Source organism: Malaya genurostris, chromosome 3 (assembly GCF_030247185.1).
Source record: "Malaya genurostris strain Urasoe2022 chromosome 3, Malgen_1.1, whole genome shotgun sequence".
Classification (NCBI taxonomy): Eukaryota; Metazoa; Arthropoda; class Insecta; order Diptera; family Culicidae; genus Malaya; species Malaya genurostris.
The window spans coordinates 159,532,356-159,560,084 of record NC_080572.1 but is presented as its reverse complement, the minus strand read 5'-3'; the positions used below and the strand labels follow the sequence as shown (position 1 = coordinate 159,560,084).

The following is a 27,729-nucleotide window of genomic DNA, read 5'->3' as shown; positions in this document are numbered from 1 at the left end:
TTGGACAAGGACTAGTGAAGTACATGAGTTGGTCTCCCTGGATTTACTAGAACAAAAATACTGCACGAAATTTGAAGAGAGGTGCTAAATTTCTGAAATACAAATATTTCAAAATTTGTACGTATTAGGTTAGGGATAGTTATAAGTAGGTAGATATTTCAATGATAATTAAAATAAATGTTATGATTAAACATTAGTATGTAAAACAAGAGTAACTAAAATATTTATTATTAATAACGAATCGTATAAACAATAAAGATGAAAGGCCAAAGGGTCAAAACAAATAAGATTAATAAACAGATACTTATGTAAAAAATGCTTTTTTCCATCATTTTCTGAGCAACGCTTGTCGGAGCGAGACATACGGGAGTCGCAGCCGGGCACACACCAAAAACCTGCCAGTGGAATTCGTCAGTCGTCATGTGAGCGCTGCTTTGTTAAGTTGTCCGGAATTTGCCCTTTGTGTATTTTTTATATAAAATGCGATAATCGAAGAAATTTGTGTAATTGATTACAAAAGAATTCCAACCTTATCACAAATATTCCAGGAATCATGAACAATCTCAATCAAGTTTCAGAAATAATTCTAGTTTTCATGATTTATGATCATGATATCAGTCGGAATTATTAATGATCTTCGTTAGAGAAAAACTTAACGCTTATACAGCGTTACCGGGGAAAAATCATGATTTCATGGTGTAATTTCATAACATGAAAATACAGTACTGATTTAGCTCATTTACGAGATCGATTTTACGAGATTCAATAGATACACATACACAATTAACTCAAATTTACATCAAATATGTAAATATGTATCATCTCATTACATCTTATTCAGCTGAATTTAAGAGCGAAATTGACACCTAAGAACATACGGCATGCTTGAATCTACGTCATGCATAGAGTTACCACCTCATCTTCAGTCTGCGCCCGGAGATTTCTTCCTGCTAGTTCATTTTACTCGTGAATAAAGAAATAGTTCTTTCATCTTTTTTATTATACTTTGTACTCATGTAATATAAACATAAACCTATAATTGCTTATATTTTCAGGGTTACTCGAATTTTTAAAATAATTGCATTCGATCAATTCTTTACCACGTTTGGAAGTCCTTTTAAAATCTCACTTAACTTTCTTTTTTTCATTTATAACTTTTTCCTTCTTATAATCAAACAATGCAATCAATAATAGCCCTTTTTTATAGTTTTCTTTTTTTGCATAACCATTTTAGTAAAGGGTTTAATCGGAATGGGACAGACATTTTTCGAATTCGTTGTACGTCATGTAAAATTTCAGTTTTGTGAACAGCTAGTGTTCGCCCGGAGAACCAAAGATTGTCTGCCAGGCCCGAAGGCTCCGAGCGAAACCCGGAGAGGTGGTAATCCTAGTCCTACGTGATTTTCTTTTTTTTTCTAGAAGTGTGTATCATTCCTTAGAATTAATTTGCCTATGATCAAAATTAGTATGAACAACTCACTTGATATGCCTTTGTAGTGAGCGTGCGTGTTTATAAATCCTATTGCAGTGGTATCGTGGGCACACGAAACGCCCAAGTCTATCTCTAAGCGTCGCCAGTTTATTGAAGGATGCTCGAGTCCATTCATCATCAAACATGAAAAGCGGCTCAGCTGAAAAGCAGCATTAAAAAACACCGTTAATGAGTGACTACTATACCCACAAATAAAGGAATGAAAATAATGTTCAATACAAAAAGATTATAATTGGTCAACGAATGCTCGATAACAAATTGACACGAAATAAATGAATGTGTTTTTTGTTTATATTTCTGTTGATTGTTTTTTAAACCACTGTATCCTTATTATTATCAGCCTTTAATGTCGTATACATTAAATGTTCTTAACGAACGTCTTACGGACGTTACAGTCCAAACTGCTGGTGATGCTTGGAATGGAGAGATAGTTGCGAGGCATAATAAAACTTCTTGTCACAAAGTGGACAAGCTATTTGTGGTTCCTTTTGGCATTCAACTCGTTTATGGCGCATTAAGTTCTCCTTCATTGTGTAAGAACGATTGGGGCACACGTCACAGTAGAAACGATCTCCTAGATTACTACGCGGTAAACGACCTCGATTTGGTGGCCTCCACAGAATTGAAACCGGGGGAGGCTCCGTTGCATTGAAAAAACTGCTACCAAAACCTAGAACAAAATATGATAGATGAGGTGGATCATTAAACAACAAAGTTTTAGTCAGTTCAATTAAACGCAATCCTTTGTCTACTTAGTTCCCTATTCATACAACCGATGCTTGACGCAAGATAAGACAGTAACAGTCATTAATGGGAAATGTTTCAAATTGTATCAGTCTAATCCGCTAAGCAAAACTTCACCTATCAGTGTAATTATGTCTTCCTCACAGACCTATTACATTGTTTAAAGACAGGGGAGTGCTACACTGAGCTAAATTATCTTTTTCACATTATATGATATTCTAATGATTTTGCACTATTAGCATTTCCAATCATAGTTACAAGATGGGTTCAACATCATGTCAAATATATGAGATAATCTTATGAAACATAAAACTCTTCTTAACGTTATTTTTACAGGATTGCCATATAACGAATGAAATTTCCAGTCTGAGTCAAATTTATTGGCGCGTCTTATAACCATTACTAGATATCCGCACAACATACATTGGAACAATTTACGAAGCGCATGTTATATTCACTTCGAATTTATTTATATAGGTTCATATATACCATATGACTAGTTTTATAAAATTTATTTATATATATATATATATATATATATATATATATATATATATATATATATATATATAACTTTCAATATAGGTCATACGAATAGCAGATAATTACCAACTACTACTTTTCTTTGAGGATTCAAGCTATACTAGTATTCCATTCGGTAAGGGAGCACCTCATGATATTTGCGAAAGAGAAGTGAGATCCCGAGACTGAAAATAAAACAATGAATCTTACTAGACAGATAGAGTAATGAAATGTACCGGATATATATTTCATGGTCCGTTAACGCATATCCTTGAACGAAGTTGGATGAGCTATCTTGTCAGCGATTTAAAATTACATTGAGATGCGAAACTTCCTGAAAAAATGGTCTGGAGCAGTTGATGACGACACCACTATTCACGACTTTCATCGAATTTCCATATAAATTATATGGGATATTTTTTTAACTTTCATTATGATAACGTCCATTTAGATTTGACGTACACATTAAATAAAGATTATAAGTTTCCATATAATGTCTATGAATTATATTCTGCATATGATTCATATGACAAATCTAATGAATATAAATAAGATTTTCATTTCAGTGTAGTGTGACGGCTGTTTTAAGTAAAATAATTGTTGCATTTCAATTCTTTATTGAATACATTTAAACAATCTTTGGAAATATTTTGAAGTCATTACACAAAACATTTTCGAAGAACAGAAACACATATAAAAAGAGGTGCTCCACTGCTGCCATAATTCTGAATGTTTTGTTCATCTGAAACCCATAAACCATATACCCTTTTATTCGTGGTACTTGAAACTCTGTTCGGAATTAGAACAAAGAGAAATTGAAAAAACAATTCTCAGAAAGCTTTAAACAAAAAACAGAATTAAATGTTTTCCTTTTTTTGGGTATATATAAGTTCTAATACCAAATCTAATGAAATAATCGGATTTTTTTAATTCAATTCGAAATTTCACATGGACTGAAGAAGTTGTAGAAATTCGAGCTGAAACAATCAAATCGTTTTCGAGATATCATAACAGCAGTTTAACAAAATTGCTGTCGAAAGGTAAGCGGGCTAAGCACTAAGCACTACTATTCTAGCGAGTGGAACTTTTCAATCACTTCAAAAATCCTCACAACCACCTTATATATATATATATATATATACATATATATATATATATATATATATATATATATATATATATATATATATATATATATATATATATATATATATATATATATATATATATATATATATATATATATATATATATATATATATATATATATATATATATATATATATATATATATATATATATATTTGAAAAACGCAAAATCAATTTATTTTATCTAACACACTAGCTGACTCCCTCAAGTACTCCTCATTAAGCATATGTCCCTTTTATAGAAAATTGATGTAATCTGGAGAGAGGTATCAATGATAAATTTAATAAAATTTCGTGGCATTATGAGCCTGAATTTGTAAAATTCGATCAGATTTGGTCTAGTGATATGAATTTCAATTCGGAGCGCTTCTTTTACCTTTTTTTATAAATGTGTGTGTGTTGTAAACAAAGAGGCGAGATCTCAGATATGGCTAGCCGATATTGATCAAACCAGACGCAAATGAAAGGTCTCCCCGTCACCCAGAATGCTATTGAATGGTTTTATGTCGAAATTTTGTTTTTTGACAATATCTCTCATAATTGACCATGAAAATAGAATATCTTTTTATACTTGGATTCCGCACGGTAATAGCTATCCAAAACGCCATAAATTGTTAAAATCTGTCTATTTTCAACGGATTTTCAAACATTTTGAAACAAATGTGAACTATACAGCTACTCAAGTGAATTTATCTAACTTCGGTTACACCGATTTTCTAATTCCGGTTCCAGTATCGAATCGTTTCTCAAAGATCAATCGTTTTCTCAAAAAAAGCCAAACGGAATTTCAAAAACAAAAATTCAACTTAAAGAATTTATGGTCCCATACAAAATTAATGAATTTTATCCAATTCTGGAATTACAGGATGATGAATTTGTAAAATTCAAACCGATATAGAAGATGACAATCCCGAAAAACTTTAAAGTTGGACTCAATACTATTCCAATTTATTCGCCATATGGCCATACGAATCAAACCGATGTTGGTTCCTGAATACCGGCTCTGGAAGTACCTAAAATTACCGTAAACTGTAAAGTGGAACTTACTTCGACATATCATGGAATGTTTAATTGATTGTCACACTTTTAGATTAAAATTCAATCCGATTTGAAACACCGAAGAATATTCATGCAAAAAACACATGCGGATTGATAAAAAAAGGTATCATCTCACTGCTAGGAGTATTAAGCACGTTTATTTATATAACCAGTTTATAACCAACTTTGTGAAAATAGTTCCACTTCATTTCTGAATATTTTATATTTGAAGCCTGAAATCGGGAACCAATGTAGTCAATTGGATTTTAGATAACCGTCACAAGATAAAATAATTATCCTGTTAACCAGCATAAAAACTACTTACCTAATTGATAAACCTCTTCTTCTAACAAACTGAGGGGATTTCGGCCATAGGAATCATTACCGTAATTGCTATGAAATGGCAGCTCTGAAAGTGAAAATGTTAAAAACATCAATTAGTGATGTGTCATAACCTACAGACAGGACCTATAAATGCCGTATCGAATTGCATTTAAACTAGATATAAAACTAAAAATTATTCCCTTTGGTGAAATACTATTTTTATGATATTTTTGAATGAACACTGCGCATTGTGATGCTAACAGGTACAAACATAAGATTTTACTTTTTATCGTTCAAGGTGTTGAGAATTGATGAGACAAACTTTGAAAATTGTCAATATTTTAATTGGTTTGAAACAATGATTGTTCTCCTGTTGTAGAAATTTGATTAAAATCAATTGTGCTCTTCATTATATCGCAAAATGTATTCTATTTCACGGAATTCTAGTCATAGGTTGGAAAAAATACTTTTAATTTTTAGCGATAACTGTATCAAATCTCTTTGACTGTCTTTATATAATAAGCTATGTGCAATACAAACATTGAAAAAAATGGAATTGTGCTATCAAAGGCTATAGTCGGGTATGCATCTGGAATCTGCCTGCCAAGGGAATTCATATCGTTATATCACATTTGAAAAAGCTTGAACTGGAGACAGTTTTCCAAAAAATTTAAATAATTATATTATTATTATATTAAATAGCACCATGAGCAAAATTGTACACTCGTTACAAATAACATATATAACATCAATCCGCATTTGAATATAAATTTCTGTCTGCTTTGATGTCATATTCAGTGAAATTTGAGTGCCTATAACCAGAGTACCGACAACTGCGTAAATCTTGTTTTAAGGCACTCTAAGTGAAATTAGCTGAGAAGTTAATGACATGACGTATTTTTACGCTCCTTCTATGTGCATCTATCGATACGTAATTGTACATGATTTTTTCGTGCTTTGTAGGATTTAAAATAAAATTCTAAAAATTATATTTAAATGTAGAAGAATTGAGTTACACACACTCACAAATAAAAAACTTTCGAATGTAACGTCGCATAGCGTGTAAGTAAATTCGAAACAAATGGAAATGTAATCGACTATTGCAATTATGCGCTGTTTATATAATTAGTTATAAAACTGCTTAAGTTCCCCACTACTCGTTCACAAGACTTGCGATTTTCCTGAAACTGAATGATATTCTTATACCACTTATGACTGAACACCAAATGTGTAAATTGACTCTCGTCGGAAACTCCTAGGTGTTAATTACTTTATTGAGCGTTCCAAATGCTTGATTTTCTGGGTAAGTTATATACAACTCTCATATCAGTATCCAGCAAAGGTAATAGAAAAATTGAACACCGCATCGGCTGGGCACATCGTGCAGGCCGATTGGGTGAGATTTTCAAAACATTGAACATCTTACTCTCGCTCTATTTAATAACCGGCCGAAACACGAACTTAATTTAAATTTGGCTATTGAGAAATATTTATTGGGATTTTAATACACGGAAGCCGATTCTGACCTCAGCAGCGACGTCACATGTGATGTCTTACACGAAACTCGAGAAACTGACTTTTGATTTTAATACATAGTACAGAATACTTTTTCAAACAGAACCAGTAATTTAACATATTTAAAAAAAACTGACTATTTTATTTACTATTTCATAGAAATTTGCCATGTATGCAAACAAAAATGTGCACAGTTAATATTAAAACTAACAAACACATGTCACACGAACTCTTGTAGAAGAAGATATTACTACATAAAAACGAAAAAAAATATGATCAGTTCTTTTCCAAGGTATAGACAATGTGTACAAAAATTGGCCACCAGCCTTCATAACGATATTTATAATTTACTGCTTTTTTAAATAATGTTCGATAAAACATTTTAATTCTTATGTCCTGACCTGATGTTTTTTATAGGTTTTGAGTCCTCACGTAGAGGGTGGATTAAAAAAAGGAAAATTTGTTATTATTTTCTCTATTTTAAACAATTAGAATTGATATAGAAAATCTAGTTTAATAATGCCAAAATAATTGCCCAATTACTGTTATAGTATTTTGGATTTATCGATTGAACTAGTGTGTTCTTTTGGTAACGTCATTTAATAATAATAAAACTAACTACGAAATCGACAAAGCGGCTTTTTCATCCGTACAGATAAATGAAAAAAATGCATATTTATTGCATTTATGCATACATCAATTATAATATTTATCCTTTTTACACAGAAGTTGTGTACATATTATTATATTACAACGATAATTGTGCAGCAAATAAAGAGTGAGCTACTACACAACAAGGATTGTGAGACAAGTTGTGAAAAATCTTCGGTAGGTTTGTGTAGCATCATTACTTAATTTATTAAACTCGTCGACTGCAACAAGTTTGCCTATACGCAACCAATTATTACAATAAAATAAGGTATATTATGTTCTATCTCTATAATAAATGCGACTGAAAGGCAATCAACAAATTCATATCAACACTGAATGCTCTTTTCTCATATGTTCGTTGAGGAAAGCCTGTGTACGATAAATAAGTGAGCATAGCGGGCACTTGAATGGTATAAAATCTCTATTGCTGGCATTTGCAATACTTGCATTGGTACTACAGTTACTGATGCTGACACTATTTGAACGTCTTAAATCACTTGAAATGGTTCCACGCGAAGGCACATTAGTCATTGAAGTTTTGTAGTTCACTGAAGATTTGTTACTACCAGTTACAGCTGCCTGTGCAGTACTACTACTCGATTTCTTCGTAGCAGGCACTTGATATAGATTTGATTTAAAAGTTTTCGATAATATGACATCAAGATTTTGCTGATGCTGCTGAAGGTACTGATTGAACAGATCGAGTTGAACTGGAGACTGCTGAGTGTTGGAAGGTAAGTATACTACCCGGTCGGGTACTTTAGATCCCGTTACCCGCTCAATCGTGGCTGCAGGTACGATATCTATCGGAGATTTTGAGAAACACGCTCCTCCGGAATTGCTTTTTTCGCCTAAACTGTACAAAACAGTCTCTGGAACGATAGATATGCGCTGATTTGAGGGGTTATGTAGTGGATTTGTTACATGCTGATCTGAAACGAGAACAGATAAGGCAACGTTAGTATACGGAGCCCCAAATTCCATCTGCTTGCATCATTAGGAAAGTAAAAGTTGAGAGAGTTCCGAAGTCCAAAACCAATGCTTTCTAATAACATCACTGTACAATGGACAGATCTAATCGATAACAAGAAACATTCTCTCCGAAATAAAAGCTTCATGGCTAATTTCTAGTATACATATGTTGTTTATTTGAAGTAATAAATATTTAATTTAGATTGTACTGCATTGTTAAACTAAAGTAAATTGGTTGATAGATATTGTAGCCTAAGTCTATTTCTTTACTTATTAAAACTCCTTGAGCTCCGATTGGTTTTTGGTACAACGCTTTATATATATATATATATATATATATATATATATATATATATATATATATATATATATATATATATATATATATATATATATATATATATATATATATATATATATATATATATATATATATATATATATATAAACTTTCGATAGCAAAATGCATCCCGTAAATTACTTTTCAGTCATTAATTGTTATTATATTTTAGAAGGTACTTAGTTGAAAACTGTGGAATGAATACGGCGACAAGCCGAAAGACTAAAGTTTAGTTTTGCTATGGTTTAATGTACAACATGGCTCAATTCTTTCATATTGCAGCAGATTAAAAATCTACCGCTAATCTGGTGAAACAAGCGAATCTCCGTCTTGAATAAAAGGATTTTAGGATCCACTTAACTTACTTTTTTTGCATGAAAACGCCATCTACTTCAATCTACTACTTTCAAATTAATATTTCAACAAAATTTGAGATTTCATGCCTAGTGCTGGTTTAATGACAAACATCGGTTGAAAGACATTTTTTTCTTAAAGACAGAAACAGAAAATTTTATCTTATGTAGGGGTGAATTAAAACGAAACTTCATTTGAATCAGAACAAAATTTCATTCAAAAAGTACTTAACTATTTTCGATCAACAAACAAAAAAGCATTCTGATCTATAGGTTATTATTAAAGGGGGCTTCTACCTTGTGGGTCGATATTTTGTCATTTGTTGCATGGACACTGCTGAAATCTTGCAAATACATATATGTATATATATATATATATATATATATATATATATATATATATATATATATATATATATATATATATATATATATATATATATATATATATATATATATATATATATATATATATATATATATATATATATATATATATATATATATATATATATATATATGTGTGTGTGTGTGTGTGTGTGTGTGTGTGTGTGTGTACATTTCTATAGATATATACATGTTTTTACAGTCGAATATAAAAAAAAACAGGAGAGGGAAGGCATCTCTGAATGGCGGTCCTCAACTTCAAATGTTTCATGGCCGAATCACCCGAATCATACAGTGTATCCAATTTATACCATACCTGCATCGGCCAGAAATAGTCGAAAACGCGTTTTCGTTCGGCACGTCAGAAAAGACATTGCACTCCGTTGCAAAACAAAAAGTGTTCTGTAAGTAGCAGAAACTTTACGTCTGCTTAGCGATTCAAATTGAACTGCCGAGTTTAGCACTAAGCAGTTCAATTTGAACTGCTCTGCACTGATGAGTCAAAGACGAAACGTAAAAATAATAAAAACGGTTATGTGCCCTAGCACAAAATTTGGCTAACCCCTAAATGACCATACCTGCATCGGCCAGAAACAGTCGAAAACACGTTTTCGTTCAGCACGTCAGAAAAGACATTGCACTCCGTTGCAAAACAAAAAGTGTTCTGTAAGTAGCAGAAACTTTACGTCTGCTTAGCGGTTCAAATTGAACTGCCGAGTTTAGCACTAAGCAGTTCAATTTGAACTGCTCTGCACTGATGAGTCAAAGACGAAACGTAAAAATAATAAAAACGGTTCGAGGTTCGAAATCTCTCGTCTTCTCTGCAATTTTTATATATCCAATAGGATCGAGATCATTAGATTTCTCACCATCGAATCTGCATCTTTTGCTTGCATATAGTGTAATATGAAAATCCATTCCAAACCTTCTAATACATCCAAGACCACACACACTCAACAAAAATCCATAAATTCATCCCTCCACAAAAATCCAGCAAACTTACATTGCCTCCATGAAATTATCATAAAGAAAACTATTTACATTTTCTTTACAAACTAACAAGTAACCAGACCTCCCAACATTTCCGTACAAACCCAGTAAGAAATCAGCGGGGTCATAAAAGTTAACACAGCAAGGATGAAATCGAGTGCAGCAACAATAAAGACTCATATTTCAAACATGCAATGCAGTGCAATCTTTATAAAACCCAACTTTTTAACCGAATGTCATTCGACTCAGTTTGTCGAGCTCGCGAAATGTCTGTGTGTAACAAAACTATGCACTCAATTTTCTCCGAGACGCTTAACCAATTAGATTGAAATGATATGTGTTTAATGATCTAATTCCTCGAGACTAATCAGAAAATTCTGCTATTTAACAGGTCTTGCTAGTTAATAACCCTACTAACTCATTTTGGCTATGCTGGACCCCGGCTCCCGGATCCGGAAGCATAATAAGTAGCGATTAAAAACTGTAACATGAAATTCACATCGATTTTTCAGAGACTCAAATGAAAGATCCCACGATACCAAACAATTTTGTTAAATTTTATCCGAACGTGACTTTCGGTTCCGAAAATTTAAAAAGATGATGCAAACCTATTCCAATTGGTAGGTCTTGTGCATCAAGGCATACAATCTCACTTCGGTTATACCCGTTCCCGCAAACACTAAAAGTAGTGATCAAAAACTTCAAAATATATCTTATTTACCGTTACCTTATATAAGGTAATGAGGCATCATCACACCAATAGATGATTTAAAGTAGGATTTTTTGTATTTCGTTTTACAATGTTTTGGATTCCTTCTTCAGTAAGTTATGTACTCTGCACCAACTTTGTATACCTCTAAGCATGTCTATTTTACATGTATGTTGTCATACTCAATAGTTTACAAACTTTGATTCAGACTGATAACTCATCCGAAATACGTAATTATTCAAAATTGTAGAAATGAAGATTACACTTGAAGCAAAATGCTACCGCTTTAGGATTCGCCAAATCAAATCATTTGAATTTGTTTCAAAGTTAGAATTTTAAAAATAAACAATTATCTCATTTTGAAAAATCGTGGGGAATTACTAAGCAACTTGCAAATTGAGACAATTTAAACAAATATTCATGTAAAACGTTCGCTAAGAAAAAACATAGAACTTTAACGAAAAATATAGATGAAACATAGTTTTTTGGATCCGCAGTTTGTGGTGGTTCGTGTTTTGCTACCTAACGCGGTACTACTTTTTTGTCGACGATTCGTCGTTATTTCGCATTCAAATTATTTGCGATGCATGAGGAATCAATAACGGAGCATAAAAATATGTAGCGGTGCGACATTCCCTGCAAGCGTTCTACAAAATAGCTGCCAAATGTCGTGCAAACACCAAATGTCATGCAAACATGTTTTTAGGTGTGTAAATAGTATTCACAGATAACGATTTTATTGATATCAACCGGTTAGGGTTTTTGCAAAAGTTTGAAATCTCAATGTAGTTATTACAACACAAAACACTTTTGGAACCTCAAAAATCACTTGATTATTCACTCGGTTGTCAATAGAAAACTAATTGAAGCTGCATTTCAGTAACATTGAAATATTTATAACTAGATTTTTGTAAATTTCATAATTCAGAACATAAATTTACTGAAATTTCCTTGAACTTCTTATAAAAAATCAAATTCGACTTTTAAACAACCGAAATTCGATAAATCTTCATAATAACAATTTGTTTATGTTAAAATATGTTGCTTTGTTTTTTTTCTTCTGGCTGTAAAATTTGATATACTACTACTGTAAGTTGTTAGATATGTTGACGACTCGTAACGTAATGATTAGATTCCGGAAAATATTTCGGTGTTGTTTGGTATCTCAAATGATAACATGCAGACAAGTAGTGAAAATAAAATTATTTCAGGACACGTTTTGTTGTTTTACGTAGTCTAGTGGGTTTGGGTTTAGGTGCAAAATAGAGCTAGCATTTAACGGTACATTACACTGGTTAAGCAACGAACACACACGCTTCAGAGTAGACTTTAAGTTTGTTGTAATCATTGATGGCAGGTAAAAATTTCAAATAACTTCAGACAGAATTGAAAAATTCCAAAAATGTCTACAGTTATGAATTCGAAAAAACATCTACGATGTTCTCTACAAAGTATGATATACCGAATTGAGTTAGAGAGTAAATAAAAGCGCGCAGCAATTTTAAATCTTTAAACTCTGACGAATGTCTACGAAAAAATAAATTTTTAAAAGTCTGCAAATTTGGCATCTCAGATTGTCATATCCTGGCTAGATTCCAATTCCTTTTCTACGTTGTATGTCTGAGAGCTATAAACATCTAGGCTTAAAAACACTCATTTATTTTGGTATAAAATCCATTGTTCCTATCATTAAATTTGTAAACTCTCATATCATGATTGTTTTATTACTCGATTAAGCGTAATTCACATGTTTCAAAAAACAACAACATGACGTACGGTGCGAGTAAATACGCTCATGAGGAAAGTAGTAAACTATTGTATTTTTCGCTTGAAAGCTGCAGATGTGGTGTTAATGAACCCAATTTTAGAATCAGATACGAAATTGGCCTTCATATCAGTTAAATGGCGTAAAAACTAGATTCGAAAGTGGTTTTTCAACAAACAAATTCGGCATCAAGCGGGAACAACATAACGGCAACGTTCCGTCGATGTTGACGAACCGCTTGAATTGTAATAAACACAGTCAATTTGGAGTGAAATTTACCATCTCACGGCATCACATTCAAGATATCGTGTGAATGCACGAGTTTTATACGGACTCTACTGAGAATGTATAATGTATGCATATTTATTCTTGAAATTAGGGAATTGAATATCTGGTAGTATAAGGTCTTTGATTGTTCCTTAGAGTCGTTGCGGATCTATTGGAGATCTTGAGATCGAAGTCTAATATTTCATTTTCTAGGAGTGTGACATCTAATATTATCGACGTTTTCATGTAAATAGGATTTTCAATCAACTTATAGTGAATTTAAAGCCGTATGAGAACTAAACCGATTTTAAAGAACTTTGTCTTATGAAAAGAATGTAACTACGTGCAAACAGACTAAAAACTATAAACACGTTCACCTTCTACTTCAAAGGTCAGTTCAATTATATATTAATGCTTTGTTATTTAACTTTATGGGCGAACTTCAATCCGTTTCTACAAATATTTAATTGGGATACTTAAATGCTCGGTAAAATGGAGTTTTTTTCTGATTATTGTGATTTTTTCTGATTATTGTGATGAAAGATTAAAGGCGTAGTTGAGTTGTTTCGTTTTTGTTTGAAGCCAAAACCAACTTCGTTCAAAACCTAACTGCTGTCAAAACCATACATTTGACAGCAGTTGGGGTCGGGTTGGATGTTCAGTTGTCCTATGTTCGAGGCCCGATATGGAAGAATTCGTAGTATCAGTAGGATCGTATTACTAGCCATGCAATTATTCTGTACGCTATGAATGGGCTGTGAAGTCTGTTGAAACAGGACAAATGCCACTAAAGGAATGTTATGTCAAGTCTTTGATTTGGGGTCAAAACTCATTATGGTTTGATTATGCTTCAAGTGAATTGGTTATTATTAGAACATAAATTAGTTATTATTAGAACATAAAATAAAGACAAACTGTCAAGGGGTGTTGTGGTCTTTTGAAAAATCCACCGAGCATTGTGAAAAAAACCCATATGACTCATACAAAAGTATCCGCATATCTAATGTTAGTCTGAACAAACTTAAAATTACTAAATTACTATCGAGATTGAGTATAGTAAGTGTAAACTAAGTGTTGGTCTTCTATGCAACATATTTCTCGTCTAATCCATTCGAGGGAAGCACTATTGTTTTCAACAGTACATGTGCGAAACCCCGATTTAAGTTTTTCTTAGAAATCACTGTATTTTGAGTTAATTGTTGGCCTACTTATGATTTTCATTACGCATCCTCGGCAGTGACCAAGAGCTCCTGTCTTTCATCTAAAATAGTCAATAAAAAAGATATCGCATTAGATACAATCGGTAATCGTTCTTTACCCTTTTAATCAGCTGCTTACCCACATTAAGCTCATCGACAGTAAAATTTCGCGATTTTTGCGTTCGGAAAAAGTGCGTTCGATAATGTCGATTTAAGTGGTACTTCCTCTTGAATGTTTTGAAGCATAAATCGCAAGTGAACCGATGTTCACTACCGCAGTCTAATCTCATGTGCCGCGTCATAGTTGCGTAGGTGTTGTATACTTTTCCACATCCATTCATACAACGAAACACTTCCAAATCATTCAAACGATCAATCGGTTGGTTCCAGCAAGGGTTGTCGAACTCGAATGTTGAGGATTTATCTATGAAAGTGAATTCTTTAAAATAAAGAAACGTCTATTAGAAATGCTCAAAAATGATAGTCTGCGAAAAAAAAACTACAACAGCACGGATCCTACTCAAAATATTCAACACTCAGAATTAACTTATGAAATGATTCTTAAAAGTACCACACACTGCAGATGTGTGTCTCCTATAAACAAAAAAAAATCTACTACTCAATCTGAGTCACACTTCTGCCGTCTGTGCAACCGTTCAAATATTTCAAAAGATTTATTTATTGTGGCAATCAGAGTGTTTATTTTGACTGTCAAATTTTAGTAAAACACTTTATAAAATATTATATGTATCCGCATCTCAAATATAATATTATTAATACGTTTATATAAAAATAGTTTTTATTCTGCGGCTTTTTCCAGTATTTTTTGTTATGTTAATAAAAATATATTTTCGTATAATAGAAAATACATACGTTTTACACTGCGCGTCACACAAAAATGTTCGCTAGCAGTAATTTGGCCTCGTTTTTTATACATGCATCTTGCATTCAAGTTATTTGCTTTGCTCTTGATTCATAACAACTGTTAAAATATGCATACATTTTCTTTTGATTTTCTTCTGAGGTTGTCCTGTGTTTTGTTTTGTTTTTTTTCTAAACCTATAAATCTGTTTATCGACTAAGTCACAATGATTTTAGTTTGCTGTTTTTGTCAAGCTCACGTCGTACTTAGTTATCAAGTTTCTACGAATACACACGCAACAAATGATGTTTCTGGTTTTGCACTGCGTTTTACTTGAAAAATAAACTTATTTGCTTTTGGCTCTATATACTAAGATTAGTTCAATAAATACAATCGTAATATTAGTCCTTAGTGATGAATAACGCATTAAATAAATTTTGTTCAAATTACACTGATTTTTGATGTTGTTCTATTGTTTAGCAAATCGAGACTAAGCGATAATGTTGAATCTAGATGCAGATGTGCAAATGTAGGATAAACTCACGAATCAATCAAATGTTTAGGAATTTATAGTATTTTTTGATTGAATTGACAACAATAAAATGATAGTACATATCACACGAAAGATTCCCATATCGAGTTCACTACAAATGTACGAAAGTTATCTTCTACATTCCAATAACCATTAGTCATAAACTACAATTGAATACTAGACACCCAAAGGTAGTAACTCAAAAAAGGTCGATTTTGACATTGAATTTTTAAAGAAGTTTATGTTTCCATTCGTTTCCATCATGATGCAGAATGCGACCTTTCAATGAATTCATTCTAACCAGTATTATCGATGTTTTCGATAGGCACTACTATAACAACTATAACATTTCCTTTCGAGTTACACAAAGCGACCCCAGAAGTCAAGCGTACCACCGAGTGCTTTTCTATCCACATTTTAAAAAACTAAATGCCAAGGATAATCTACAAACGATAATGTATTGAAAAGTTGATTTTTTCAGCTGAACGAAATGATCAACTTAACTCTAGAACTAGATTTTCTTTTGTTAGTTAAACAATTTCATATTATTTATCCCATATTTGCACATCACAGTCTTCATGAAATAAAAAAAAAACAATTAAAATGCACATAAAACCGACTGCAGAATGGCCTTATTAAAGTGTTCAACAATGTGTTAAACCCCATAATAATAATAAAATTTATAATAATGATAATAATAATAATAATAATAAAATTCCGGACACTTGCGGATTTTAAAAAGAGGTAAATGTGCTACTACTATTTACTGTCTAGTGTTTCCTGCCGACTATCATGTTGATTTATTTTAATTTTTCCTTGATTGAGAACCTTCGCTTTCCTTAATTAAAAAAAAATAAACGACTTGTGTGATGGCTTTGGCAAAATGTTAAAAACTGGTATTAGAAAGATTAGTATAGCTAACTGACTTTTAAAAGCTAAATTAGGCGGACGTATGCCGTTTCTTTCTAACTAGTTTGCGGTTGCATTTTTTGGATTATGTTCATTTAGTTTGACTAAATTAATGATCAAGCACACTGTTATAGTTACGATTCAATAGTATTTTTTAGAAGGAAACCCAAAATTTCAAGAAAAACAATTATTATTCTCATTAAATGCGAAACTAATGGCGCAATTAAATGTCAAAGCATCCTGAACTTTACTTGCGTTATATATAAAAATAATAAAAAAAAACTTGAGTCTTCGGCACTGTTAAAAAATGTGCTAACCATACATGAAGATTTGGCTGACATGAGAAGATTCATTGGAAATACCTATTTTTATCCATTCTAAAATTGGGGTATGGCAACTTTCAATTTTTGATATTGTTTTGTATATTCTTTGCGACTAGTATTCAAATTTGGCCTGAACTTAATCCTTATGGCATTGATCCGCGAAATGTGATAACGAAGAGTAAAATGATTTTGTAAATCAATTTCATTGTATATGGCAAATGTTTTTTTTTTCAACTGTATTCAATGTGTGTATAACTCCATTAGTTTCACTTAATTCTATTTCGTGAAAAATCTAGTACGACAGTAATGTTCCATATCTATGATTTCTTTGGCTTTGGCACTGATTGGTGTATATGTATGTATATGTTCTCTGAACATTTCCTTTGAACCCGCTCATGCTCGCTAATGTTAACTCGTTTCCGTGGTAGTACTTTATCTTATGATACTTTACATGCTAAACGATCTATACTAGAGTTTCAAGAATGATGCTCGAAAATACAAGGACATTTCCAAAATACAAGTAGAACTAAACATAAAAAGAAAACACTGGGTTTTAAGTATCTACACAAAAGGAGAAAATTGCATCAACCAACTTAGCGCTGGCATCATGGGACCAGAATGTGAGAGATTACGTTAACAATCTAGGTTGGTGAATCATTAATATTTGGTTAGCCAACTAACAGAGAGATTTCTGCAGTGTTTGAGTTGTTTGGTCCCACTTTGCCGTTAAACTGCTTATCTACTAGAACAAATTATAAATAAATTTTACTAGATTCTGCTCATTCAAAATAAATAGATTTAAATGGTTAGTTTGGTATAACTTAGGATGAGTTTGATTGATTGGTTGGTTGGATGACGAACATGGGGAAGTACTGGTTCCAATATGGCAGCTAACTGTTTTGTTTTCTAAATCTAGTACTACTATTGGTACTTCGAAATCAAACCAACCATTTGTTTAAAACGCTTCTCTTTGAAACCAAAACTTCAATTAGTGTGTTTGTGTGTTTGTGTTTCATTTCCGGAAGGCTAGCTTCCTCTTCAGGCGTGATTAACACTACCCTGTAGTTAAAACTAGGTTAACAGATCCTCGATGATTATTTCGTACGCAAAAGAGTATCAATTTCTATTCGTCACTGGTTGCTGAGATTGTTGCTCTCGCTGTTGCTCACGCTGCTGTTCACGCAGCTCACGTTGCTGTTGTAGCAGCTCGCGTTGTTGTTGTTGATGTTTTCGTTTTTCGCTGAGATGCAGTCGTTTAATGTGCTGCTCTAGATTCCATTTGCGGCGGAATTTTTTGTAGCAGAATTTGCACTGTATCTTTTTTTCAACTCCGCATTCGTGATTCATATGACGCAGCATGATACTTCGCGTCGAGTACCACTTACCACATTTCAAGCAGGGAAAGTTTTGCCCATTTTTGCGAGCAAGAAATCGGGCATGACTTAGCTGACGCTGGGAATCCGATGATCGTCCATATAGATCGTCGGTCAGTGAGCCGAAATTGTAGTAGTCGGTCCACAGTTCTGTGATTTGAAAGAAAAGCATGATAATAGGTTAGTGATAATACAATTTTTCAACAGGATTAGTCAAACAAATAGCACAAACTCTTGCACGTTAGTTTTGATTGTATGTACAGGTGATTACACTTAACTGATGATTTGAACGCCGATTGAAGGCTAAGTATTATCAAATAGGATTACAATTGCCAGATGAAAAATATAATTTATTTCCCTGTACTGCTATAAAATACACCCAGTCACAGTTAAACTTTGATTAAGAACTCGTAGAGAACTTCTTTGACATACTCAATACATCCTGCCCAGTGTCATCGCATACCGATTTAATCGACAAAGTAAAGGAAGTGACAAAAGGGAAACAATAATTTTATGTAATTTTATTACTATTTTTTTTTCCTTTTTTATTGATCACGCAACTGAACTTTTCGTACCAATACCAGTGTGCCTATGGTACAAAAACGTAGAGAAATGGAGCTAAATATCAGACTAAGGAAACGGTCGTTTGTGTCGCAGCTGGACGTGCTTTTTCAGATCATGCCTATGCTTGGTTACGTAAAAACAATAGGGACACGTTTGCTGAGGAAACTTGTTGCACTCGTACTGTCTATGTCTTTGTAATGAGCCTTTAATTTTGTACTGTTTGTGACAGTCCGCACACTCGTACACTGTCGGTGGTCTATCACAGCAAAATAGGAAACGCTTTGAAATCGGCAAAATGGCACTTCTTTCATCACCGAATAATGAAACGGGCAGGATCGTATCCTGACAATAACGATCTTTTCCCTCCAGTATAGCGTCAATAACTTTGCCTCCGGCATTGGTCCGCTGCCACAACACATCTGAAAATTTAAATGAAATTTTCGTTAGAAGAAATGTTTTTCATTTTACATATGTTAGGATAAATAGTCACCGTAACTTAAACATCGACGGACGTACAAAAATGCTTTGACTAACAATAAATAATTTAAACACGATCGATACCGCACTACTTATCTTTATTAGACTTATATGAATTTATTCGATCAACAGTACAAATAATCTCACGTTTATGCATTTCCAAACTTATTCAACTACTGGGTAATTCAGTCATTCAAGTTGCTCACATGGAATGTATAAAAGCCTACAGAGTAATCTCTCTGAAGAATTGAATATCGTCGATGTGCAATCACTCTTCGAGCGTTTAAGTAGATATGATTATTCTAATGTTTGACCATCCAATTGTCCAGAAATCGTGTTCACATTCTTTAGTATGCTCAATTTTTTCACACATAGATAATATACTAGTTTAATAGCGAAAATATGTTCAACCAGGATTTGCAAACACTATTTATCAAAACAAATGTTCCTATGATGCACATTTCATGTGAAACTCCTCTATCATAATATATCTGAACATGATACTAAAGCTGATTATAATGACCATAATGATAATAAGTGCAGTGAACTTGAATAAACTGATTAAAAATACACAGAAAAGCTACATATATCACAACCAAAAAATCCTTTCTGAAATTAGTAATTGTCATTATCTTCTTCGCTATTGCGAATCGTTGTGACGATATCTCCATTGTAGTCAAACTTATCATTGGTCGATGATAAATCCTCAGAGAAATTTACGCTCAGGAATTCTGTCGACCCATCGGCCCCACAAATTAGGTCCGATTGATCTAACTGCAAGAACGCATCGCTCGAGTATTTTATAGCACCTTGTTGAAGTTGAACCCTCAACTGGGATGGATGCATTCGATCCGTGTGACGGACAATGTGATCTTTACGCTTCGAGCGATACTGACAGAACATACACTGAAACTTTTTCTCCTTCAGGCAATATTTTTTGATGTGCTGTCGAACTTTCTCCCGACTAGGGTAGATGCGTTTGCAATTCGGACATTGCATTGGTTGATCCATACCGTCGTCTTGAGTTTCACCGTCCGATGTGTTTTCGTCGATATCGTTGCCATCGAGTGTCAACTCATTTGCATATGGGTTCTGAGGATAATCTAGCTTTTTCGGCTCACTCAGCAGTGTGTGGAGCATACTATACGGCTCTGAAAATGTAAGGCGGATTTATCTGGTCAATAGGATACATTCGGCCTGGTTCGACTGAAGCGAATGAGATTCGCGCTAATTACAGCATTTGGGGCGAAGGAGAGAGCGTTGCATTCGTGCCTATATATAGATAGAGTTATTGGAAGCGGATAGCTGATACAAATTATAAATACTATAAAAATACTCCAACCACGTGTTAAGAACCCATTCTATCACAAGTAAAATGCATATGAATAATCAGGACAAATAACGACAGCAAGGAAAATATTCACCCCTATTCTGTACGTCGATCGATTCGAAATATTCCGATCGAATGTGCAATTTCCATTCTGCATTCCGTTCGAGTTGAGTATGAACTCGAATATCATTCGTTCGAGTTGTTAAATTCTCGAACATTAATCGATAGACTTGCGTACATACGTATTATTTCTGTTCGGTTTGAAATCGTTCTAATTTGTTTATACAAGTGTGACGGTTTCGTTTACTAAGAAATGAATAATATAAATAATATAGAACGTGTAAGTAGTGTTGACAGCTTTGATGGTTAGTGTTCGAAATTTCAAGTGCTCCCGAACGAGAGTCGATCGAATCATACAAGTCGAACGGAATAAAGAATGCAAAATTCGAACTCGAACGAAAGTGTAGATTCATTCGTATCACAAATCCGTCGGATTGCAGAATCGGGGTGATTGGCATACAAACTACACATATAAGTCGATGCTCAGGTTCATTGAAGTCACGTTAATCTCATGTTTTTTTTTATTGGAGGAAGTAGTTGTAAGTATTTTACACTTATTTTTTTATCACATTAAATCCTATTTGCTGATAAATGCTAATTATTTGTAAAACAGGAATGGTATTTCTCGTATCCCTTAACAGTACCCTTAGCGAGGGATCTTTTCTTTATTTTACAGTTGACACTATTTTGATCACGTCCGGTATCGCAATAGCTTTATCAATCAATCAAACATCGATATGCGTCCATTGTAACAAAGACATCCACAGTTTGTCTCATTTATAGCGTTGAGTCGTGTAATATTTTAAACAAGGAAAAACTATAAATTTTGGCAACCAAACTCATGAAAAAGGATTCTTTGATTTCATTATTTTCATTTATAAGAACGGAACAGTAAAAAGTTGTAATTCGAACCAAAATTGTGATTCCAAATAAATATTATGCGACAAATTGTTTGTAAATAGATTGTTGTGACGAAGTTTTCATTGTACAAATATTAGTATCTTTCCGTTAAATGTGTTTTTGGCATGGTTTATAAATACTAAAACAACGGAATGTAATGTTACCACATGGTACTCTAGAGTATTATAATTTGTAAGATTATCTGTGAATTACTTCGGTTTACAGTTGTATTTATCAAACACAATGTCACAAATATGTTAACTATCAATATCAAATCAAACGATAAACAAAAACGCTATTTTGCACATTTGTAGTTGAACGGTAAAGCAGTTCTACGAATTAGTGTTGGTCGTAGGTCCTACATTATTCACAAATTTTTACTCTCACTATTTCATTTAGTTACACGAATAAATCAGATAGATATTATTATGAATTATATTTTGAAATGACCTATACTGTTAAAATATATGTGTAAAAAGTGTGTTATTCTTATTGATCCTCTAATCACTTCCATGAATTGTGAATTTAAATTTATGTTGTGACGAATGTGTTTCTATATATGAACTTTCTACTAAAATGTATGCAATTTTGAGAACATTTGAAAAAATGTGCACGACTAAATTCATTTAAAAAATTCACTATTCAACTATTCTCCAGATTGTACAAAAATGTGTCTAAAACGAATCGATGGTCGTTAAAACTGAACGATGAATGGTCAATGAGTTATAACAATCAAATTTCATTTGGCAAACTGTTCAAACATATATTGTTGCACATCTGCTACAACGTTAAAAAAATGTGCAGCTTCGTCAATTGCAGTTGCAGTCCCATGGCTTTGGTTCGAGACATAAGTGTAGTCATTGCATTTAGGTTTATGTTGAAGCGCGATTTGGCATTAGCAGTTCTACATAAAGTGTTAATGTGCTGATGAGTTGAATACGAAACAAACACTTTGTCATTTAAGTATTTCGTGAAGGCTTTCAAGACTTTAATCACACAAAAACGTTCAATGTTGAGAAGGACTTCCGGAGAGGGTCTTAAAGTGTGAGTAATAACTTCCAACAGTTCGTCTCATTTCGAAGATTCGGTATCTAACATAAGTTAGATTAAATAAAGAAAACGGCAAATTGGCAAACCTCGTCTGATGTTTTATATAATAATCTACACAAACTGAATGCACCAGGATAACTACATAAATTGTTTGCCACACATAAAAGACATTTTAAAATTTCTGTGCATTACAAACAATAACTAAATCTGAAATCATTTGGTTGTGCCAAGAAATATTAGGTCACAGGTTCGAATACTGCATGGCAGCAAAGTATATCCCCAACCATATTGAAGTGTAATTTAGCGATATGCAACAACAAAAAACGCACCAATGCCATATCACATGTCGTTACATTTACACGAATCCCGAACGTGATCACTTGTCGCACTAGTTATCTTAAATTTACCTACATACGAATCGATTAAAATAGTAACTCTTCAGACCTATTCGTTTTGCTTCTCGATAGAGGTAGATTAAATGAAAAATCTTTGCGCAGAAATATTAGCCGTGTCAGTCCTTAACCCTAACTCACTGCTACAGGTTTTGAAAAACTGGTTTGCGAGAACATTACTGAACACTATGAATAATAATAAAATTTCGCACAAAATATCACTGTTGATAATACTTGCAAATTTTGTTTGGCCGCTCCTAACATCACGTATCTCGAAAACAGAACTAAAGGAAATCAAAATACCAATCATGCATGTCACTTCACTACACTTTTTAAAATGTGGAGTTCATCAAATTGATAGTTGGAAAACTATCAATAAAGTTGTGAAAATCCATCAGACCATCGCGTCGATGTCGCTCCATGTGCTTCGGAAGATTTCGTCGTTGGGTAACAATCTTCGGACATAATGGACACTGTGCCCCCTTTCCGCATTCCTTCATGTGGCCACGAAGAGCGCTTAGTTTTTTATACTTGACACCACACTGTGGGCACACATAGCGTGCCAATCCATCGTCCATTATTACAACCTTCGGTTCCAACATTTCAATACAGTCTGAAAAAAAATAGCAGAAGACAGAAACAAGAAGAAAAAGACAAAAATATCACTGATTAATAGTGGCTGTCCAGGATTTATTACAAAGGAAAACAAACTCAAAAGTAAACACATAAAACATAATTTTGACGGAGTTTTCCGTGTCGATTAAACAAACATACAATAAATAACAAAAAAAATTGCCAATCGTGGTTGCTAAATACTAGATAAAAAATGTGTAATAATTACCTTGTAAAAAAGGAGCAAGTAGAAATGAAATAGTAGTAGGAAATTAAGTTCAGTTCGATACGATTAATCTAGCTAGAAAAATCTATAAAAGAGATGATAATCAAAATATACTGGTAAATGTTTAAAACTAATACCCAACGTAGAAGATGGAACCGAACGCTACTTAACAATAACAAAGAAAAAGTTTCTTAATCATTTCGCTAATGATAAAAGAAATCAGCAATCGAATTCTACACTACTACCACCACCAGAGCAATAAAACACTCGAAACACGTTCGATGAGTTTCTGATTTCTTGAAGGCTGCCGTTCATATATCCCTTTATTTTCAAATTTCATAACTTATTTTGGTAAACGTACACAACCTAGGAACTGCTCTCGTCAGTCTAAAAAAGCATTTTAAGTAACAGTGAAAATATATTTTCCTCGTCTTCGTTAATTTTTTCTTAAGCTAAAATTTGGAATGCCACAATTGCGTGGATACAGTATGTTCATGTGATCGTTTCTTAGCTGTGCAGGTTGATCTTATGCACTTTCTGCAAATGCCTGTTCAAGATAAAAGAGTATGAAAACTTTTTCTTACAAGACGGGCACGGGAATCGTCGATTGTCGATGCATTCGTTGCGTAGATGACGCACGAGAGAGTACTTGATCTTGTACCTGCAAACAGAAAAGAACAGGTCATTAAACTACCAATAATGAACGGTAAACTTGGCGCAATCTTGCAATACAATTATTCCAATGAACCACTTTTGATAGAGTGTTAAATGGGCAGTTTGAACGAAAAACTTTTATTAAACTTTGGCGTAAAGGCAAAGTTGCACCCAATCAACCATTTGATCGTCGCTTTATTTATGCCGTCAGACAACGGACAATGTAACCATACTTACTTACGCTCACAGGTGCCGTTCGGGCACCGATAGTAACCGTATACATCTGGATTTCCAATCCACGAAGTCCCAAGCACCTGCTCATCTTCTGCCATCGATTCGATTGGTAGGGCCAAGCGTGTTCCATCCCAAGTTATCTGCATCCTTGTGAGGTCAAATTTAGCTAAAATAAAATAAAACGCACAATGCATTAGTAAGATGCAGTAAATATTGATCTACTGTAGCTGCAAAGTACACGTGGAATATCAACAAAGGAGCATAAAAGCGAACATATCGTTTGCTAATACCGAAACAATGGTAATCGTGCATTTGGCTAGAATTCCCGTAACACTTATTTCTTTTGAATTAAAACAGTTTCATCGTTATTTTCATCAGAATTTTTACAAATTATATTTCCATTTATCCTTAGTTTGCAAAATATTATCCGTTTTCACATAATTAGACTTTCTTTTCAAATTTTGATTAATCTTTGACATCGCGTATAGAAGCGAGCTGCCTTAAATCAATATATTAATAAACAATTATTAGTTTTGGTATATTTATTCTTCGTTTATTCTTTCGCGTTACAACTTCTCTAGATCATTTGTGTGAATAGTTTTTAAATGTATCTCTTCTATTCGTATGTTCCTCTGCGTGCGTAGATGTTTCGCGTTCGTCATAACATTCCAAGCTCTTGGTTTATTTCATTTATGTTGCTTTTGTAAATTGACAAAACATTTTCAGCGAATTTAAAGTGAAGACGGGCTTCAACTGATGGTTATTTAAAAAAAAAGATTGTGAAAAAAACATATGGCCTATTTCATCATTTTGGTAACTCTTATTGGTAACTCTGCTTACTTACGTTGCGGATCAACGAACTGAAATGTTATGGCGATTTAAAAAACTTAACAGTAAACTGCCTAGTAATTCTGGTAACTTTTGTTTGCTTCAATATCGATCAAACGCTGTGTGAAGATGGCAAACACGTTGAGCATTGACTATTCTCATTTCGATAAAATCAATGGAAAGCAAAATGATTCTATCACGGACAGTTTCATTCTATTCTCATGCGGTGCACAGAAAAATATCTGCAGATCGAATTCGACAAAGGTAAATTAAAGCATATGTTATTCTGAACAATATGTATGTGTAAATGTATGATCTGCGCTTCGTCGCTTGATCATAATCATTAGACGAACATATCTTAGCATTTAACGACTAACAAAATGTATAAATCATCGTATCTGTATGTTAATTTAACATATAGCAATAACTCTTGTTTCAAACTGCAATCAAAATTAAATTGTTATATCTAGAAGCTATCCGAAACATACATGCCATTGCGTTTCTTAGCAGCATAATTGAATGCATTAGATGCTAGTTACCGTAACTCCTGAAAGCAAAAGTTTTTACTTCAATCTTGGTGGACGAATAAACATTTTGCTCTGCCACCTTCATAATTGTTTCAGTTACACTGACATTCATTTAAACCGAATTACACCACAGTAAGATTGCTTAAAACTAATGATTAGAATATATTTTAAAGGTTTGCTTCCTTTTGTAAACCAATATTAAAATATATGTATAATATACATCAGCCAAGCAACTGGCGACAACTCTCGCTGGTGATTTTTCATTCTATCTATCCACTCTATTTCTCTTGGTTACAGTACATTGCACAATTAGAACGGATCAAGACAGTAGTAGTACATTGTTGTTTCACAGAGTAGAATACTATTCGATCGGTTCCTGACTTTTTCTTTTCTTTATACGAGCAAAACGGAAGTTCTATTCTCCAGTGCAAACTAGAACGACGCTTATCTTTCAGTCACCGGCTGTTACTCAGACCCGCCAAAAGTTTCTCCCGCACACTTATAAATATTTTTTTTGCGTAATTATATATTCATATGTATATGCATCCCTATTCCTCTACCATTTTTATCCGTTTCTTTACACATTCGTTTTAGATGGTTAGTTATATTCAAATCACTTATTATTACCATCAATAAATAAACCACTGAACATTTGAAATTCGTTTTCTCGTCTATTGTATTGAAACTGCCAAAATTTTCAAACTTTCAAACTTTTCGCTGAATTGCTCGATTTCTGTTACTATGTATTCTTTGTTTCTGTGATCCTTTTTTACTGTGTAAAATTATTCCGCTATGCGATTATTGTATTGTATGTATAATATAGAATATATAATTTTAATTTACTTTGTTAATAACAATAACAATCACAAAAAATCACATCAATATTATCGTTCACAGCTCCTTGTTTTTCTTTAATTAATTTATAACTTCTGGTTTCGTACATGACAACATTTGTTCCACTTTTGCCCTTATATTGATTCTTAGGAAAGCTTCCCTGAAGGGAGATTTATAGAATCAGTTCCACCTTCAACTTGCTTAGAGTCGCGTTGGCTGGTTTCGTTTCATCCAATATAATGTTGAATGTTCTAGCCAATTTCATTCTAGTGAAACCATGGGGATCAAACAGCAACGAATCGCTTTTTGATTCCCATGTTTTGCAATAATCGATTGCTTTGAGCAATCAGATTTTGAGTTTGATTTAAGTCTAACCATACTTGACCGTAATTTTATGATCAATTTATGACCGAGAGTCACAGGACGATTGCATGACTAGTGCTAAGATCATACTGACACTGAGAGCCGTTCCTGATCGAGACTCGAACAAATAACAACGATCTGGATCACTATCTAGTAATGTATGCCTAAAATTTGCGTTTTGGCAACGCATAGCTTTCGAAAAAACAGTAAAATTGATTTGATTTGTTTTTCTTCTAAGCGTTGAAGGTGAGAAGCGATACGA

General features: G+C 33.3%; 1 protein-coding gene across 1 annotated transcript; it reads right to left on the bottom strand.

Moving 5' to 3' along the window:
- Nucleotides 1–1,881: 1,881 nt before the first annotated feature.
- Nucleotides 1,882–18,588, bottom strand: LOC131434060 (uncharacterized). Its single transcript, XM_058600709.1, has 4 exons — nt 18,213–18,588; nt 7,879–8,307; nt 5,271–5,354; nt 1,882–2,162 (listed from the first exon to the last, which is right to left on the bottom strand). Exons 1-4 carry the CDS (start codon nt 18,586–18,588, stop codon nt 1,882–1,884), a joined length of 1,170 nt encoding a protein of 389 aa, XP_058456692.1.
- Nucleotides 18,589–27,729: the final 9,141 nt, after the last annotated feature.